Here is a 16705-nt window from a genome sequence, read left to right as displayed (position 1 = left end):
TGGAGATTGGTTTGCAGCCCTCGACTTACAAGACGCGTATTTCCACATAACTATTCACCCGGCTCACAGGCGTTTTCTCCGGGTTATGGTAGGCAAAGAACATTTTCAGTACAAGGTTCTGCCCTTCGGCCTCTCCTCAGCCCCCAGAGTCTTCACCAAGACCTTGGCAGTGGTGTCAGCCTACCTGCACAGACAGGGGGTGTTTATATTCCCATATCTGAAAAAAAAAAAAAAGACTGCCTACTGAAAGGGGCCTCGAAGGAGGAGGTACATCGCATGATACGTGTCACAGCAGACACGTTCTCTTCGCTGGGCCTGGTCATCAATCTGGCAAAATCAAAGATAGACCCTGCACAGGACATAGAGTTCATAGGGGCACGTATAAATTTCATCACAGCAAGGGTTTATCTACCAGATGCCCGCTTTCGCGCCATTGGTTCCCTCGTGCAAGTCATCACCTTCAGCCCTACGGTGCCGGTTCTGACGTGCTTACAGCTGCTGGGCCACATGGTGGCAGCAGCAACGTTTGTGGTACAGAATGCCCGATTGCATAGGTGCAGCATGCAGCACTGGCTGGCGAGCGTCTACAAACCGGCAGCACACACTGTCCACAGGGTGGTGTCACCCACGACAGAGGTGCGCAGATCCCTGCAATGGTGGGTGAACCCCAAGAACATGCTAACAGGGGTGCCCTTTCACCAACCACAAATATCTGTTTTTCTCACTACCGACGCCTCCCACATAGGGTGGGGAGCACACATGGGCGAAAAGGTGACGCAAAGACTGTGGTCCTCCACAGAACAGTCACTGCACATAAATATACTGGAGCTCAGAGCAGTGGTCAACGCCTCAAACGCTTTCGAGACCATATACAAGGCAAGTAGTCGGGATCAGTACAGACAATACCTCCACCATGTTTTATATAAATCGACAAGGAGGAGCTCGGTCCCGTGCCTTATGTGCGGAAGCAGTCCGATTGTGGAACTGGTGCATCACCAACAATATAACCTTGAAAGCCTCGTATTTACCAGGCACTCACAATGAGAAGGCAGACCAGCTGAGCAGGCGCTTCACACTCACACACGAGTGGCAGATCCATTCTGATCCGCTACGACCAATTTTTCACGCATGGGGTTTTCCCCAGTTAGACCTGTTTGCCACTCAACACAACAAGAAGTGCCCACAATACGGCTCCAGGGCAGGACTGGGACGGGGGCCACTGGGGGACACATTCGCGATCTCGTGGAGGGGCCCCCTGCTCTACACCTTTACTCCCACAGTGCTTATCCACAAAGTCTTGCAGAAAGCCAGGAGAGAGAAAGCCCGAATGATCCTTGTAGTCCCACCGTGGAATCGACAGCAATGGTTCCCCTTACTCCTGCGCATGTCAGACCGTCCACCGATGCCCCTCCCGGTGGCACCAGATCTGCTCACGCAGCCCAGGGGTCCATAGTGCATCCACACCCCCGAGGCCTGCGACTGCAAGCATGGTTAATCCATGGCTCAGCTCCCTAGAGAGCACATGTACGGAGGGAGTGCAACAAGTCCTAGAAAGGAGCAGGAGGACTTCCACCAGGAAGCCCTATAAGCAAAAATGGACTCGATTCACTGCATGGTGTTCTACCAAGCAATTAGCCCCCCTTGCTGCGCATATACCTGTAATACTAGAGTATTCACTGGACCTCAAGAGAGGCGGACTCTCCCTATCCTCATTGAAGGGTCCACCTTGCCGCTATATCTGCTTTCAGACATGAAGAGGAAGGGCACACGGTGTTTGCCCATCCCATGGTTACCAGGTTCCTCAAAGGGCTGGTAAACCTATACCCACCTTGGAAACCGCTTCCACCTTCGTGGAGCTTGGACCTGGTGCTTAATGCGCTAACGGGACCACTGTTTGAACCCTTAGCCACGGTCTCCCTCCGTCTCCTTACGATAAAGACGACCTTCCTTCTTGCAATCACGTCAGCTCGCAGGGTGAGCAAGCTTGCGGCAGTCATGGCAACGCCACCCTGCACAGTAATTTCCAAGGAGGTGGTAACCTTACGGCTGCATCCAGCCTTTGTTCCCAAAGTTTCTTCAGAGTTTCATATTAACGAACCTATAGTTTTACCCCCGTTATCCAAAGCCTCATAACTCCAACAAAGCGGCGCGCCTACACCTCCTGGACGTGAGGAGGGCGCTGGCTTTCTATATGGACAGGACTAAGTCCTTCCGGAAAACGGATAGACTCCTAGTCTCTCTCGCTCCCAAATCAAAAGGAGAAGGTCTCTCTTTGCAGAGAATCTCGAAGCACATCGTATCCTGCATAAAACTGTGCTACGAACTCAAAAAGACTCCTTTCCTGGCCACGCCCAGGGCTCACTCCACTAGGGCGGTGGCGTCATCAACAGCCTTTTTCAAGGGTATTGCGCTAAAAGACATCTGCAGAGCGGCGACATGGTCATCCTATGACACCTTCGCCAAGCATTATGCCCTACACAGGGTATTCCAAGAGGATACCCATCTCTTGACAGCGGTCCTCTCAGGGACAAGCTGCACATGATCCGATTACCCACCTCCTATTTTGGGTTACTGCTGGGTAGTCACCTAACGTGGAGCACCCACGGGGACACTCGAAGAAGAAAGAGAAGTTACTCACCGTAGTAATGGTGGTTCTTCGAGATGTGTCCCCGTGGGTGCTCCACCACCCGCCCATCCTCCCCGCTTCGTATCCCTGTTTAGTGTTTTGCAGGAGCATCCGAGGCGGTTGGTCAAGGAACTGGCGGGGACCGGATCGCGCACGTGGCCGGGAGCGCGCAAGGGAGTGGCGCGCACTGGCGCATGCGCGGTCCGGCAGAAACTGCTTGGAAGATCCGACCTGCGGCGCCGGGGCGAGCCCGACACCTAACGTGGAGCACCCACGGGGATACATCTCGAAGAACCACCGTTACTACGGTGAGTAACTTCTCTTTATTTCAAAATAACTTTGCTGTTGTCTTCACTTTGCATAAGCTATTTTGAAATAAATTCAAAATAGTGGGTGTGCTATTTCAAAATCATTAAATCTCGTTTCAGGAGGAATAATGCCTATTTTGAATTAAGAGCTATTCTCTGTCTTAACAGCACCTATTTCAAAGTAAGCACTATTTTGAAATAAGCACCATGTGTGCTGACTATGTATTTCAGAATAGCTAAGTGCAGTAGAACATGCTAAGTGTGTAGCAGCCCTATTTCAAAATGGCTATTCCAAAGTAGCTTATTTTAAAATAAGGCTGATGTGTAGGCATAGCCAAAAAGAGGACACACACACCACACAATCCATCATTTGTAGTCAAGCCCTTAGATGCAATCACATGTGCTCCAGTCCTACAGACAAAGACCAAAAGCTTAAAGATCTCTACCAAGCATTCATAAAACTTAATTACCCACCAGGAGAAATTAAAAAACAGATTGACAGGGCCAGATGAATACCCAGAAATGAGCTACTTCAAGATAAGCCCAAGAAGGTCAATAACAGAACACGATTTGTCATTACCTATAGCCCCCACCTCAAACCTCTGCAGCGCCTCAGCAGCAGCCTACAACCTATATTAGAACATGATGCTACACTCTGAGAGGCCCTAGGTGAGAGGCCTGTTCTCTCTACAGACAACCACCTAACCTCAGGAAAATTCTCATTAGTAACCACAGGCCATACCACAGTAGTACTAATCCTGGAACTTTCCCTTGCGACAAACCCCATTTCCAACTTCGTCCACATATTTATTCTGGAGATGCCATCACTGGGACCTAATCACATTAATTACAGGATTAGGGGGTCATTCTTCTGTACATCAACCAATGTTATATACGCCGACAATGCCCCTCTGCTTTGAATATTGGACAAACTGGACAATCACTTTGCCAAAGAATAAACAGACACAAAGCAGACATTAGGAATCTGAATATGCATAAACCTGTCAGTGAGCATTTCAATGGAGTGGGCCATACTGTTAAATACCTAAGAATATGCATCTTACAATAAAGAGACTTTAACAGCTGATTACAAAGGGAGATGTGAACTGCAGTTTATGCTTGAATTTGATGCATTCAGGCTAGGTCTTAATAGAGATAGCAATTACCTCATGCATTACAAAGACAGCTTCCATATCTGATATTCACAGTGAGTTCAGGCAGGACGCTTAGTTTGCTCCCCTCCCCCATTCCCACCTTTTCTGTCCTATGTATCTGATTTGTCAGTTTTTATTTCAATTTTTTTTATCGCTGTGTTATTAAATCATGATGCCATTTCTGGTACAGCACTATCTAGAGATTTGAAGAAGAGGGTCTGCCCCATGAAAGCTCATCACCTAATAAATTGGTTTGTTAGGCTTTAAAGTGTTACATGAATGCTTGTTTGTTTTTGTTAGAATACAGATTAACATGGCTGCCTCTCTGTTACTATCCAGAGGTGTTCATGAAAGGAATGAATGGGAGGCTGTTGGGAACTCCTGTAAATGGTATGTCCGGTAACTAAGCTCCCATTTTTATTGCCCACCCTAACTGCCCTATGAAGAGGGGAGTGGATAGTAAGGGCCTGGTAATGGATTTGCTGTAGGTACATGGATGGAAAAATAGGGACAGCTGATGAAAGCTCCCTGAGTAATTGCAGAATAAATATGGGAATAATTGCATTGTACACTTCTATCTGCCAGGTAGTCCCAGACATGTAATAATAAAGTTCTGACCTAATTAAACCCACGTCAAATGTCCCCTGTTGTCCTTTCATTGTAACAACTTCTGACTCTGTGCTTTATAGCTTCATAGTTAGAAAACTTATTGTGAAGCATTAAATGGAGAACTGAAAGAACTGTGAGAACTATTGTGTTGATTTTCTGGAAGAGGTATCGGTGATATCAAAAATCCTTCAGTAGATCACTTCAGCTTGGCTGTAATGTTCAGGATCTAACATCTTTAACGTGTTATATGAATGCTTGTCACTTGTTCCATTGAGGCAGCACCAAACTGAGCACATTAGATAGCTTTTATTATCTAACAAAAAGAAAATAAGTGAGCAAATAAAATTGAATCAATTGGCGTGAAATTTAAATGAAAAACACAAAGTCACTGCAGGTCTAATTAACATCACATCTAAGTGCTTCAGGAGTGCTTGAGGTGTTTGAGGGAGAGATGCTTTTGAGTGCCTCAGCTATTTGATGAGAGACGCTTTAGTGTCTCTGGTATCAACATCTATGTAAACAAATTCAATGCAAGAAACTGCATGTTTTTAACTTGACTGCTAAAATCATGCAGTAGATGAGTTGTGTCTCTGATATGTCATTTACTGCTTCTTAGAAAATGACAAATGTTAACAAAAATTGGATTGCTGTAATGCAAACACTCTTTAATTGGTCAATCATTTTGCTTCCTATTTAGGAAATGATGCAACATCAATAGTCAACTGTCTTCATATACTTGGCCAGACTTTGGATGCAAGGTAATGCTGAATATGTTTTCTAAAGTATAAACAACATCACTTACAAATGAATAACATATGTGCGGTAGGTTTTGAGGGCTGATTATCTGTATATGGCCACAGAATTTCTGAAATAAAAAATGGTTGCTGACTGTTAGTTTATTGTTATTCTTGATAACCCAAGGGTTTGATAATATAATATAGAGCTTTTTATGACTCGCTCACCGAGTAACTCCTGACCAAAACAAAACAGCAGAAATGTAGCACTTGAAAGACTAACAAAATTATTTATTTGGTGATGAGCTTTTGTGAGACAGACCCATTTCATCAGATCAATAGCATTTCCAGTATACTGACATCTATAAGTACAGAAGTCCAAAAACTTGCAATAAAAGCTTACAAATCAAGTACATAGGGCTTGCATTACAAGGACTGATTCCCTTCCTTTGATGCTTGTAATTATATCAGGCAAGACACTTAACATCCCTGCCCCTCACCTCCCTCCTTCAGTCCTATGTACTTGAGTCCCGGTGAGACATTGATGAGTACGGCAGCACTGAGAACATAATGACCTGAGTGTGGGTTTGCACACCTAAGCTTGGTTAGCCAGGTTCCAGGCACCCAAATTAACTCTGCAATGAAGTCATACATATGTACTCAGGTACATGTGTAGGGCTGTATGTGGAAGCTTGCATTGCTGCTGCCCATGCAGTACATATTGTGTGAATAAAATAGATCGGCAGCCCATAAAACTGAAGTAATTTAGCATTTTTCACTTGGACTGGTTCAGAAGCATAGAATCATAGGGCTAGAAGAGAACTCAGGAGGTCATCTAGTCCAGCCCCCTGCTTCAAGCAGGATCAACCCCCACTAAGTCATCCCAGCCAGGAACTTGTCAAGCCGGGACTTAAGAACCTCGAGGGACGGAGAATCCACCACCTCTCTAGGCAACGCATTACAGTGCTTCCCTGCCCTCCTGGTGAAGTAGTTTTTCCCTAATATCAAACCTACACCTCTCCAACTTCAGACCATTACTCCTTGTTCTGCCATCTGTCATCACTGAGAACAGTTTCTCACCCTCCTCTTTAGAGCTCCCCTTCAGGCAGCTGAAGGCCGCTCTTAAATCACCCCTCAGTCTTTTCTTCTGTAAACTAAACAAGCCCAAATCCCTCAACCTTTTGTCATAGGTCATGTACTCCAGGCCCCTTAATCATTTTTGTTGCCCTCTGCTGAACCTGCTGCAGAACATTCACATCCTTTTTATATGGGGTGCCCCAAAACTGGACATAATATTCCAGATGTAGCCTCACCAGTGCCAAATAGAGAGGAACAACCACTTCTCTAGATCTGCTCGAAATGCTCCTCCTAATGCACCCTAATATGCCGTTAGTCTTCTTGGCTACAAGGGCAACTGTTTACTCTTATCCAGCCTTTCATCCACCGTAACCCCTAGATCTCTTTCTGTTGTACTGCTGCTTAGTCAGTCAGTCTCCAGCCTATGACAATACTTAGGATTCTTCCATCCCAAGTTCAAGACTCTAAACTTCTCCTTGTTGAACCGCATCAGATTTCTTTTGGCCCAGTCCTCCAATTTATCCAGGTCACTTTGGATCCTATCGCTCCCCTCCAATGTGTCTACCTCTCCACCTAGTTTAGTGTAATCTGCAAACTTGCTGAGGGTGCAATCCAGTCCCTCATCCAGCTCATTAACACAGATGTTGAACAACACCGGCCCCAGAATCAAGCTTTGTGGCACTCCGCTTGAAGCCAACAGCCATCCAGACATTGAGCCATTGACCAAAATTTTGAGGCGTAAAGGACTTTGAAGTACCCCGGGCACTTTGAAGTACCGGCGAGTGAGCTGTGGTTAGACACGAGCCGGCACTTTGAAGTTTAATGCTTCAAAGTTGCCGTGGGGCGGGGGGGAGAATTTGCTTAATGAAGTGCTGCGTATGCACCACAGCACTTCATTAATAAACTCCCAAAACCCTACTTACCATGCTCCCTTCGAAGTAGGGAGCTAGTGTAGACAAGCCCTTGGTTTTTCACAATCAGAATGAAAACTGTGGACTTGTACTTTGCTATTAGTATAGGACCTCTACAATCAACTCAGCTAGCCATGTGTTTCTGTTGCAAAGCAGTGGTGCTGAATTATGGTATTGTCTATGAGTGATTGTAGTTATATAACCTCCGTGTTCATGTTTCTCTTTTTTTTTAACTACAGATTTTAACTGTGGCTTTTAGAAAACCCATTCTGATATTTTAAATTGCTGAAGCAAAATCTGTCTATGATGGTTTAATAGGCATTTTGGCTGGCAGCTTCACACAACTATAAGCTTCCTCTTTCAATGATGTTGCAGGCTTCCTCGTTTCTTCTTTTTATAAAACATAGAAACTCTTCCCTTAAGAATTCATGTCAATGTCAAATGAAATCTCTTTTAGCCTGGGTGACATTTCAATTGGAAGGTACTTCCATGAGTTGCTTTCATTAAAGAAAGATGATTTTAACCAATCTGACAGTTTTCCCAAGATCTTACACATTTTTATATTAGTCAGAAGTAGGCTTTGTTTCATGTTTCTCTAACAAAATATGATCTCTAATTTTTTTACATGTAATACACAGGACTGTGATGAAGACTGGCCTGGAGTCTGTTAAAATGGCATTGAGAGCATTTTTGGATAATGCTGCAGAAGATCTGGAGAAGACAATGGAAAATCTTAAGCAAGGCCAGTTTACACACACAAGAAATCAACCAAAGGGAGTGACACAAATCATTAACTACACCACAGTGGCTCTCCTCCCAGTGCTCTCTTCGTTATTTGAACATATTGGACAGCATCAATTTGGCGAAGATTTAATATGTATGTCATCTATAGCAATGTCAGGGAACCAATGATCTTTATTGTTTTATACTGAGGGTTATTACAGTTTGGCTTGTAATACATGGGGACAAAAACTGAGAAAATCTGTCAAAATTTCACTGATTTAAATGAGAATTTGTCTTAACCAGGTTTTATCCTGTTGTGTAAAAATATAGTCAGGGGTATAGTTTTGTGGTGAGAGGCTAGGATTAGATATCTGGATTATGTTTTTGGCTCTACCATAGATTTGATATGTGATCTTGCATAACTCATATACTCTCTCCCTGCGTGAGTTTATCCATTTGTAGAATGGGAATAATAACATTTAAGCATGTTGCAAATTTCATTTTTATATAGAATTTTTAAGTTCTGTGATGAAAGCTGTTGTAATGCAACCTCATTCATTCAGAACTTTCAAGCAAGGTTTTGTCACCTGACTTTAGTTATGAGCATGACCTTGTATGAATTGATGCAATGTTCAGAAGGGTGCATGAGGCCGAGCAGGAGAAACTGCTGAAGACAGCTGCAAAGGACTGATGTGGGGAGGTATTTCTAAAGTTCCAGTTCTGTGGAGTTGAGCACAGTTGATGCAGAGCCTGCATTTTGTAAATCAATTAATTTCTGCAGGACTAAAGCTGTACTCTTGCAGTGCTTCTTATAGACCACAAAGCAGAGTTTCAGACCTGTAATGTTTGGATAGGGTGACCACACTGGCCTCCAGGGATGAGGGGGCTCTTGTTCCATGCCAGGGCTCCTCAGCGATGAGAACAGCTGCCCCACAGTGAGGCACCGGGGATGGGAGCTCCGCAGCCCCCTGATGAGGGGGAGTGGAGGATGGGGGAAGATGGCTCTCAGTGTCAGGTCAGTTTGTATATCTTTTTTCCACAGTTTGGACAGTTACTTCTTAGTGCTGGGCAGTCTGATACATTTTGAGAGTATTTAATTTAGAAATTATAGTTGTTAGCTTTGGGCTCTTCAGTGGCAAGAGATAACAACAAGGTTAGGCCAGACAATCAAAATTATCTGCCTCTGAAGGTTTGAGGCTTTGAGAAGCCATCACAACTGAATGTATGGACTCATCCCCCAGGCAGAGTACAAAAATGTATGGATGAATGAGACAAATTTTCTCAATCACATTATTTATGTTAGTGTTATGGCTGACCCTGGGTATTGAACAGAAGTGAAAACAGTTTCAACTGAAAAGTTAGTCTCTGTAGCTTGGATTGTGACTGTTGGAATGACTGTGGACAGGACACTAAGAAGGACAAGTAGTATAGAGACTAGTGGGTTCTGTACGACTTCTGAACAGAATACGCTCAACCTGACTGTGCACCACATCTGGTCAACTCCTGGACCAACTCCCACTTGTGTAATGAACACCATTTTGACCCACCCCAGAGATTAAATTAGGGATCCCATAATAAAAATCTATAGCTTGAACTTAAAAAAAAAAAAGCCTTTGTAGTAAGGAATTGTAACTAGAGCTGGTTAGAAAATTTCCAGTCAGAGTTTTTTCAGAAAATACCAGTTAATTGAGCATGAAATGTACCATGAAAGTGAATTGAGGTAGCTGAACTGGAGGACATATCTATCTTTTCTCCTTAATTTGATCAATTCTGTTTTTTACAGCCCCACACAGAAAAAACAACATTGGTCTTTAAAATAGAATGCATAATGTGATAGTTGTTATTCCTAAAACAAACAGTGAAAGGGAAGCTGCTGTGGGGATCAGGAGATCATTTTGTTTTTGTTCCCTTTCCTGACTAATGAATATATCATTTAGATCCTGTTTACCTATAGCATTGTCTAAATATGTGATAAGTATAATTTAAGATTTGAGATAAATATACATTAATTATAAGTATAAATTAATTATAATTTGATACAGGTATAAATTAAATATAATTTACAAAACTGAAAATCTATTCAACTATTTTTCTACCATTGTATATTTTATAAAGCATCATACACTATTAAATTGGTTAGATCCTGATTTTATATTCATATACATACACTATGAGGTTTTTATGAAGAGAAATTGTGCCTCACCAATCTATTAGAATTCTGTGAAGGGGTTAACTAGCATGAGGACAAGGAGGATCCAATGGGTATAGTGTACTTACATTTTCAGATGTCCTTTGACAAGGTCCCTCTTCAAAGGCTCTTAGGCAAAGTAAGCTGTCATGGGATAAGAGGGAATAATAGGAGACAAACGTTAAGAATAAATGTTCAGTTTTCAAAATAGAGAGGGGGTGAATAATGGTATCTACTGAAGGAGGGAGGTCTGTTCTTGGACCAGTCGTCTTCAAAATATTCATAAATGATCTGGAAATTAGATGGCAAAATTTGCAAATCATCCAAAACTCCTCAAGATACTTAAGCCCAAAGCAGACTGTAAGGAGTTACAAGGAGATCTCCAACAAAACTCCATGAGTGGGTAACCAAATGGCACATAATTGCACACTAATATACACTGGAAAATATCCCAATTATACAGAGCAAATTATGGGGTCTAAATTAGCTGTTACCACTCAAGAAAGATGTTGAAGCCGTTCTGGATAGTTCTGTGAAAACATCTTCCCAATGTGCAGCCACGGTCAAAAAAAAATGGCAAACAGTGTATTTGGAATTATTAAGGGGATAGAAAATAAGACAGAAAATATCATATTGCCACAATATAAATCCATGGTATGCCTACATCTTGAACACTGCTTGCAGATGTGGTTGCCCCTTCTCTGAAGTGATATATTGTAATTGGAAAAGGTTCAGAAAAGGGAAACAAAAATGAGTAGGGGTATGGAATGGCTTTCATGTGAGAAATTAATAAGACTGTGACTTTTTAGCTAGGAAAAGAGACCAATAAAGGAGGGTATGATAGAGGTCTGTAAAACCATGACTGGTTGAGAGAAACTAGATAAAACAGTGATATTTATTCCTTTTCATAACACAAGAACTAGGGGGTCACCAAAGGAAATTAATAAGCAACAGGTTTAGAACAAACAAAAAGAAGTAATTCGTCACACAATGCATAGTCAAGCTGTGGAACGCTTTGTTAGAGGATGTTGTGAAGGTGAAAAGTATATGAGGGCTGAAAAAGGAAACAAAGAAATTCATAGAGGGTCTATCAATGGCTATTAGCCAGAATGGGTCATAGAAGAAGTTGCTGGCCTCTGTTTGCCAGAAGCTAGGAATGAGTGCAGGGAATTGTTGATTATTTGTTCTGTTCATTCTCTCTGGGGCACCTGACATTGACCCACTGTTAGAAAACACCATTCTGGCCTACCTGGACCTTTGGTGTGACCCAGTATGCCATTTGAGTGTTCTTTTTTTGTTTTTACTCATCTAACACTTTAGAAATTTACCGGGAGAATTATCTGCTTTCAAAAAGCTGTTAGCAGTTGGAAAATATTTACTAAATATATTGCATAGATGATTTAATAAATCAACTCTCAGCTTCTATAACTATGCATTATCCTATTAAGAATGATGTGCCACTATCAGCAGAAAAAGACAGAGTGCTAATGACACATTAAAGCTATGTCTACACATGAACGCTACATCAAAGTAGCTTATTTCGATGTAGCGACATCGAAATAGGCTATTTCGATGAATAACGTCTACACATCCTCCAGGGCTGGCAACGTCGACATTCAACGTCAACGTTGCGCAGCACCACATCGAAATAGGCGCTGCGAGGAAACGTCTACACGCCAAAGTAGCACACATCGAAATAAGGGTTCCAGGAACAGCTGCAGATAGGGTCACAGGGCGGACTAGCGCTTCCGGGGCAACAGCTAGCCGCTCCCTTAAAGGGCCCCTCCCAGACACATGCAGCCTGCACAGCACGCGGTCTGCGGAGCCATAGGCACGCACACCTCAAGCGACGCAGTCATGGACCTCCAGCAGCAGCAGCAGCAGCAGCAGCCAGAGGTCCACACAGCCCTCTCCCTGCTCGATGCCATGCAGGAGGCAGCTGAGCACCTCCTTGCCACAGAGGAGGAGCTGCCCGCAGGGGAGGAGGACTCAACCCCCAACCCTGCAGCACCCCGCCGCCCCCCACACGCCGCCGGCTGTGGAGCTACCCCACCAGCACGGACTGGTGGGAGCGGCTGGTGCTCGGAGAGTGGGATGATGACCTCTGGCTCCAGAACTTTCGGATGAGCCGGCAGACATTTCTGGAGCTATGCCAGTGGCTCACCCCCGCACTGAGCGTGGAGAAACGGGTCGGCATCACTCTCTGGAAGCTGGCCACTCCAGACAGCTACCAATCCGTGGGCCAGCAGTTTGGCATCGGCAAGGCCACCGTTGGGGCTGTTCTCTTGGAGGTAAGAGGACCCATGGGGGGAGGGGGGGAGGCAGCCCTGGCAGGGGAGGGAGGGGAGGGGAGGGGGGCCCTGGCAGGGGAGGGCCACGCACACCCTGCACACCCCTCATTGGTGCTCTCCCATGTGCTTCCCCTGCAGGTCGTCTGCTCCATCAACGCCCTGCTCCTCCACAGGCTTGTGAGGCTTGGGGACCCGGATGCCGCCATCGCGGGCTTTGCCACCCTGGACTTTCCCAATTGCTTCGGAGCTCTGGATGGGACTCACATCCCCATCCGCGCCCCGGAACACAGTGGAGGACGCTACATAAACCGGAAGGGCTACCACTCAGTGGTCCTCCAGGCCTTGGTGGACAGCCGGGGCTGTTTCCTGGACACTTATGTGGGCTGGCCTGGCAGCACCACAACGCCCGGGTATTCCGGAACTCAGGCCTGTGCCCCTCTGTGTCATCGCAGATGCTTCATACCCCCTCTGGCCCTGGCTCATGCACCCGTACACGAGCCGTCTGTCTGCCAGCCAGGAGCGCTTCAACCAGCACCTGAACCACGCGCGCCAGGTGGTGGAGTGCACATTTGGCCGCCTCAAAGGGCGCTGGAGGTGTCTCCTCACCCGCCTTGATGCGGGCCCCACCAACATCCTCCAGATTGTGGGTGCGTGCAGCGCCCTACACAACTTGGTGGAGAGCAAGGGGGAGGCCTTCTTTCACGTCTGGGCTGTGGAGGCCGGCAGGGCTGATGTGCAGCCACCTGCTGCCCCCAGTTGCCAGGTGGACCCCGAAGGGACCTGGGTCCGGGAGGCCCTGCGGGCCCAGTTTGATGAGGCCGCGGGGTGAACGCTGGCAGGCCCCCCACTGCACCCCCCCATCCTCCACAACACTCCCTGCCCCTACGCCCACACCACAGAGCACCCAAGAGCACACCCCCCACTTTTCTTGTAAAAATAAAAGCAGACAGTTGTTTGTCAACTCAAACATCTTTACTAGAACTCTTATCATTATTATTGTTATTATTATTATTATTATTATTAATATTATGAACAACACAAACTAACTATGTATAGGGGAAATCTAACTGATAAATATATATATATTATAAAAATAGGGATAACATGAAAGGGGAAGACAAGGAAGGGGAGAACTATTTATATGGGGGGGTAAGGATCAGCATAGTAACGGGTCAAATATACAAACTATTTACAACAAAATAACAATAAACTGGGAGGAATATATACAAAGGGGGTGGGGGGCACGTCCTGGGCCCCATGCCCCTACAGTCCAGCGCTGGGGGTGGGCGGCCGGGATCCCTGCCTCGGCCGCAGCCCTGGCCGGGGCTGGCTGGGGGCCAGGCGGACCGGGAGATACGGCCAGCGAGTGTCAGCTGGCCCCAGGTCCCCCTTGGTGGAATGGCCCTCGGTGGTGGGTGGCGGTGCGACGGCGGATGGCGCAGCGGCTGGAGCAGCAGGTGGAGCAGGCAGGGCGGGTGCTGCGGTGGCTGGCATGTCCTGGGGGGCCATGGAGTCCGCAATGCGGTTGAGGGTCCGCATGTAGGCCCCCCATGCCTCCTGGAGGGCCAGCAGCTGGGGGTCCGTCGCCGTCGGCTGCTGGTGCTGGGTCCTCCGTCTTCCCCGCCGTGGGGCCAGTCGGTCCTCCGCCAAGGGGCTGGCCTGGAGTGATGGCCCCAGAGGGCTTTCCGGGACCACTGACACCTCGCCGGCACTCTCTGGTCCTTCCAATGGTGCAGCTGCGGAACACAGGAGGGAGGGAAGAAGCGTGGAGACAGCCGTTAGTGTGGGCCCCGAGCCGTGGCCCTTGTCCCCCCACCCCTCTACTGCAGGTTCCCCATCCCCGTCCCCGGGAGATGCTGCTGTGATGGGGTTCAGGGGTCCCCCTGCACTGCACCCTGTCCGCTGGCAGGAGTGACTCTCACTCAGCAGGTACAACAGGAGGTTTATTAGGCAACAGATGCCCAGTTTCTCACAGAAGCGACAATACAGCAGTCAGAGATGGTCCTTCCAACCCATCCTGGGGAGAAGACCCAGAGGAGTGCCCCTCTGGGGGTGTAGCTTTCCTCCTCAGGCTCCCTTCCCCTAGCCTCTAACTGCTGCCCCCGATTCAAACCCAGCTCGGCTCCTCCCTCCTCTTTGTTCAGGGCAAAGGTGTTACCTGCCAGTTGTAGCGCCAGGATCATCCTTAGCCACTGGGAGCTATTCAGCTTGTTTCTCATATCTAGCCTGAGTCTCGCATTTGCACTCCCCCCACTCCATCACATGCTGCTGCTGCTGGGTGTCCCACCCCCTCCCCCCGGGGGACCCTAGAGGTTCCGCTCCCCCCAGCCCCGGGGATGGGGCATGGCACTGTCGTGCTGGGGGCGGGAGGCAGGGGCTGATGCACTCTTCTGAGGGACATGCCACTGATGTCCTTGGGGCCATGGCCATCTGGGCATGTGGAGGGCCCTGGTCATATCTCTTACCCCCGCCCCTCAACCCCGGAGGTGTGCACCAGGGGGGATACATACTGCATGGTCCACTCCCACGGTCAGGGGACACCCGGGGGGCAGACGCCAGGCTGGAGCTCCAGGACGGCAGCATTATCTGGAGGCCGGTGTCACTGGAGGAGGAGTCCCTCTCCTCCTCCTCCTCCTCCGGTGCCCCAGGGGTGGGCTCCTGGGGGGGCCCCCGGGATGCGGGGCTTTCCTCCAGGGTGGACTCTGCCTCCGGGGCCTGCTGGGGCTCATCGGCCGAGGTGTCAAGAGTGGCCAGAGGGAAGGAGGTGTGCCGGGGGCCAAGGATGGCCCTGAGCTCCCTGTAAAAGGGGCAAGTGACGGGAGCAGCCCCAGATCGGCTGGCTGCATCCCGGGCCCGGGCGTAACCCTGCCGCAGCTCCTTCACTTTACTGCGGACATGATCCGGAGTGCGAGCAGGGTGACCCCGGGCGGCCAGGCCCCGGCCAGCCGAGCAAACGCATCTGCGTTCCGCCTCTTGCTCCCCATTACCTGGAGCACCTCCTCCTCGCTCCAGAGCCCCAGCAGGTCCCGAAGCTTGGCCTCCATCCAGGAGGGGCCCCGCTGCTGCTTCCCCGCGTGGCTGCTGGGCTGTGAGCCCTGGCTTCCCTTGAGGGGGGGTCCCCTGGGGGCGCTGGAGGGGGCTGGCAGGTGGCCATCACGGTGGGTGGGGGTGTGTGTAGCTGTGGAGGAGCGTGCAGGCTAGCCGCGTGTTACTGCTGCTGCCTGCACGCTCTCTCAGCTTCCTGCACAGGAATGCAGGGGGCGGGGAACTTTAAGGGGCCGCTGCAAGCGGCTACCATTGAGCTCAGGGGCTGGAGAGAGTGTCTCTCAACCCCTCAGCTGATGGCCGCCATGGAGGACCCCGCAATTTCGATGTTGTGGGACACGCAACGACTACACGCTCCCTACTTCGACGTTGAACGTCCAAGTAGGGCACTATTCCCATCCCCTCATGGGGTTAGCGACTTCGACGTCTCGCCACCTAACGTCGATGTTAACTTCGAAATAGCGCCCAACACGTGTAGCCGTGACAGGCGCTATTTCGAAGTTGGCGCCGCTACTTTGAAGTAGTGTGCACGTGTAGATGCGACTTAAATAGCATATTGTTCTCAGTATATGCTTCCTATTGAACTAAGTAGAAATTTTGCACAAGGAGCTGAGGCAACATCTGACCAAAAGGGCTACTTTTCTGTATTTATAGTGATTTCTACAGATAGTGTTTGTCAGTGTGAACTCATTAGTGTGGAAGTTGCCAAGAGAAATGTAGTTAGATTGACTCTGTATTTTAAAGCCATTATGTAGCACTAAAATGGAATGTATTAAAAACTTTTTCTCTTTCTTTGTCTCTTCCCCTTTCTCTCAGTGGAAGATGTTCAGGTCTCTTGTTATAGAATATTGTCCAGCTTGTACTCTCTTGGAACCAGCAAGAGTATCTATGTGGAGCGGTAAGATGAAAAATTACTTACATAACTGTAATTTTAATATGTACACTGTAATATAAGCAGATATCACATGTGTTCTCTGTTACAATGTATTTTTCCAAGTGGAAGCCTTATTAAAGAAAAGGAGTGTGGGGAGAAGTGGGA

At 47.6% G+C, this 16705-nt stretch overlaps 1 protein-coding gene across 13 annotated transcripts in view; it reads left to right on the top strand.

Moving 5' to 3' along the window:
• RYR2 (ryanodine receptor 2) overlaps positions 1-16705 on the top strand; it is a 975983-nt gene that overhangs the window by 742584 nt on the left and 216694 nt on the right. For all 13 annotated transcript variants that reach the window (XM_074990102.1, XM_074990110.1, XM_074990109.1 and 10 more), the window contains 3 exons: positions 5395-5455; positions 8058-8296; positions 16483-16564. In XM_074990102.1, coding sequence (XP_074846203.1) covers positions 5395-5455; positions 8058-8296; positions 16483-16564 — 382 coding nt within the window. The remainder of the gene's footprint in view (positions 1-5394; positions 5456-8057; positions 8297-16482; positions 16565-16705) is intronic.

The sequence above is a fragment of the Carettochelys insculpta genome, chromosome 3 (assembly GCF_033958435.1).
Source record: "Carettochelys insculpta isolate YL-2023 chromosome 3, ASM3395843v1, whole genome shotgun sequence".
Classification (NCBI taxonomy): Eukaryota; Metazoa; Chordata; order Testudines; family Carettochelyidae; genus Carettochelys; species Carettochelys insculpta.
The sequence above is the reverse complement of the archived record's forward strand: the minus strand, read 5'-3'. Positions and strand labels throughout refer to the sequence as shown.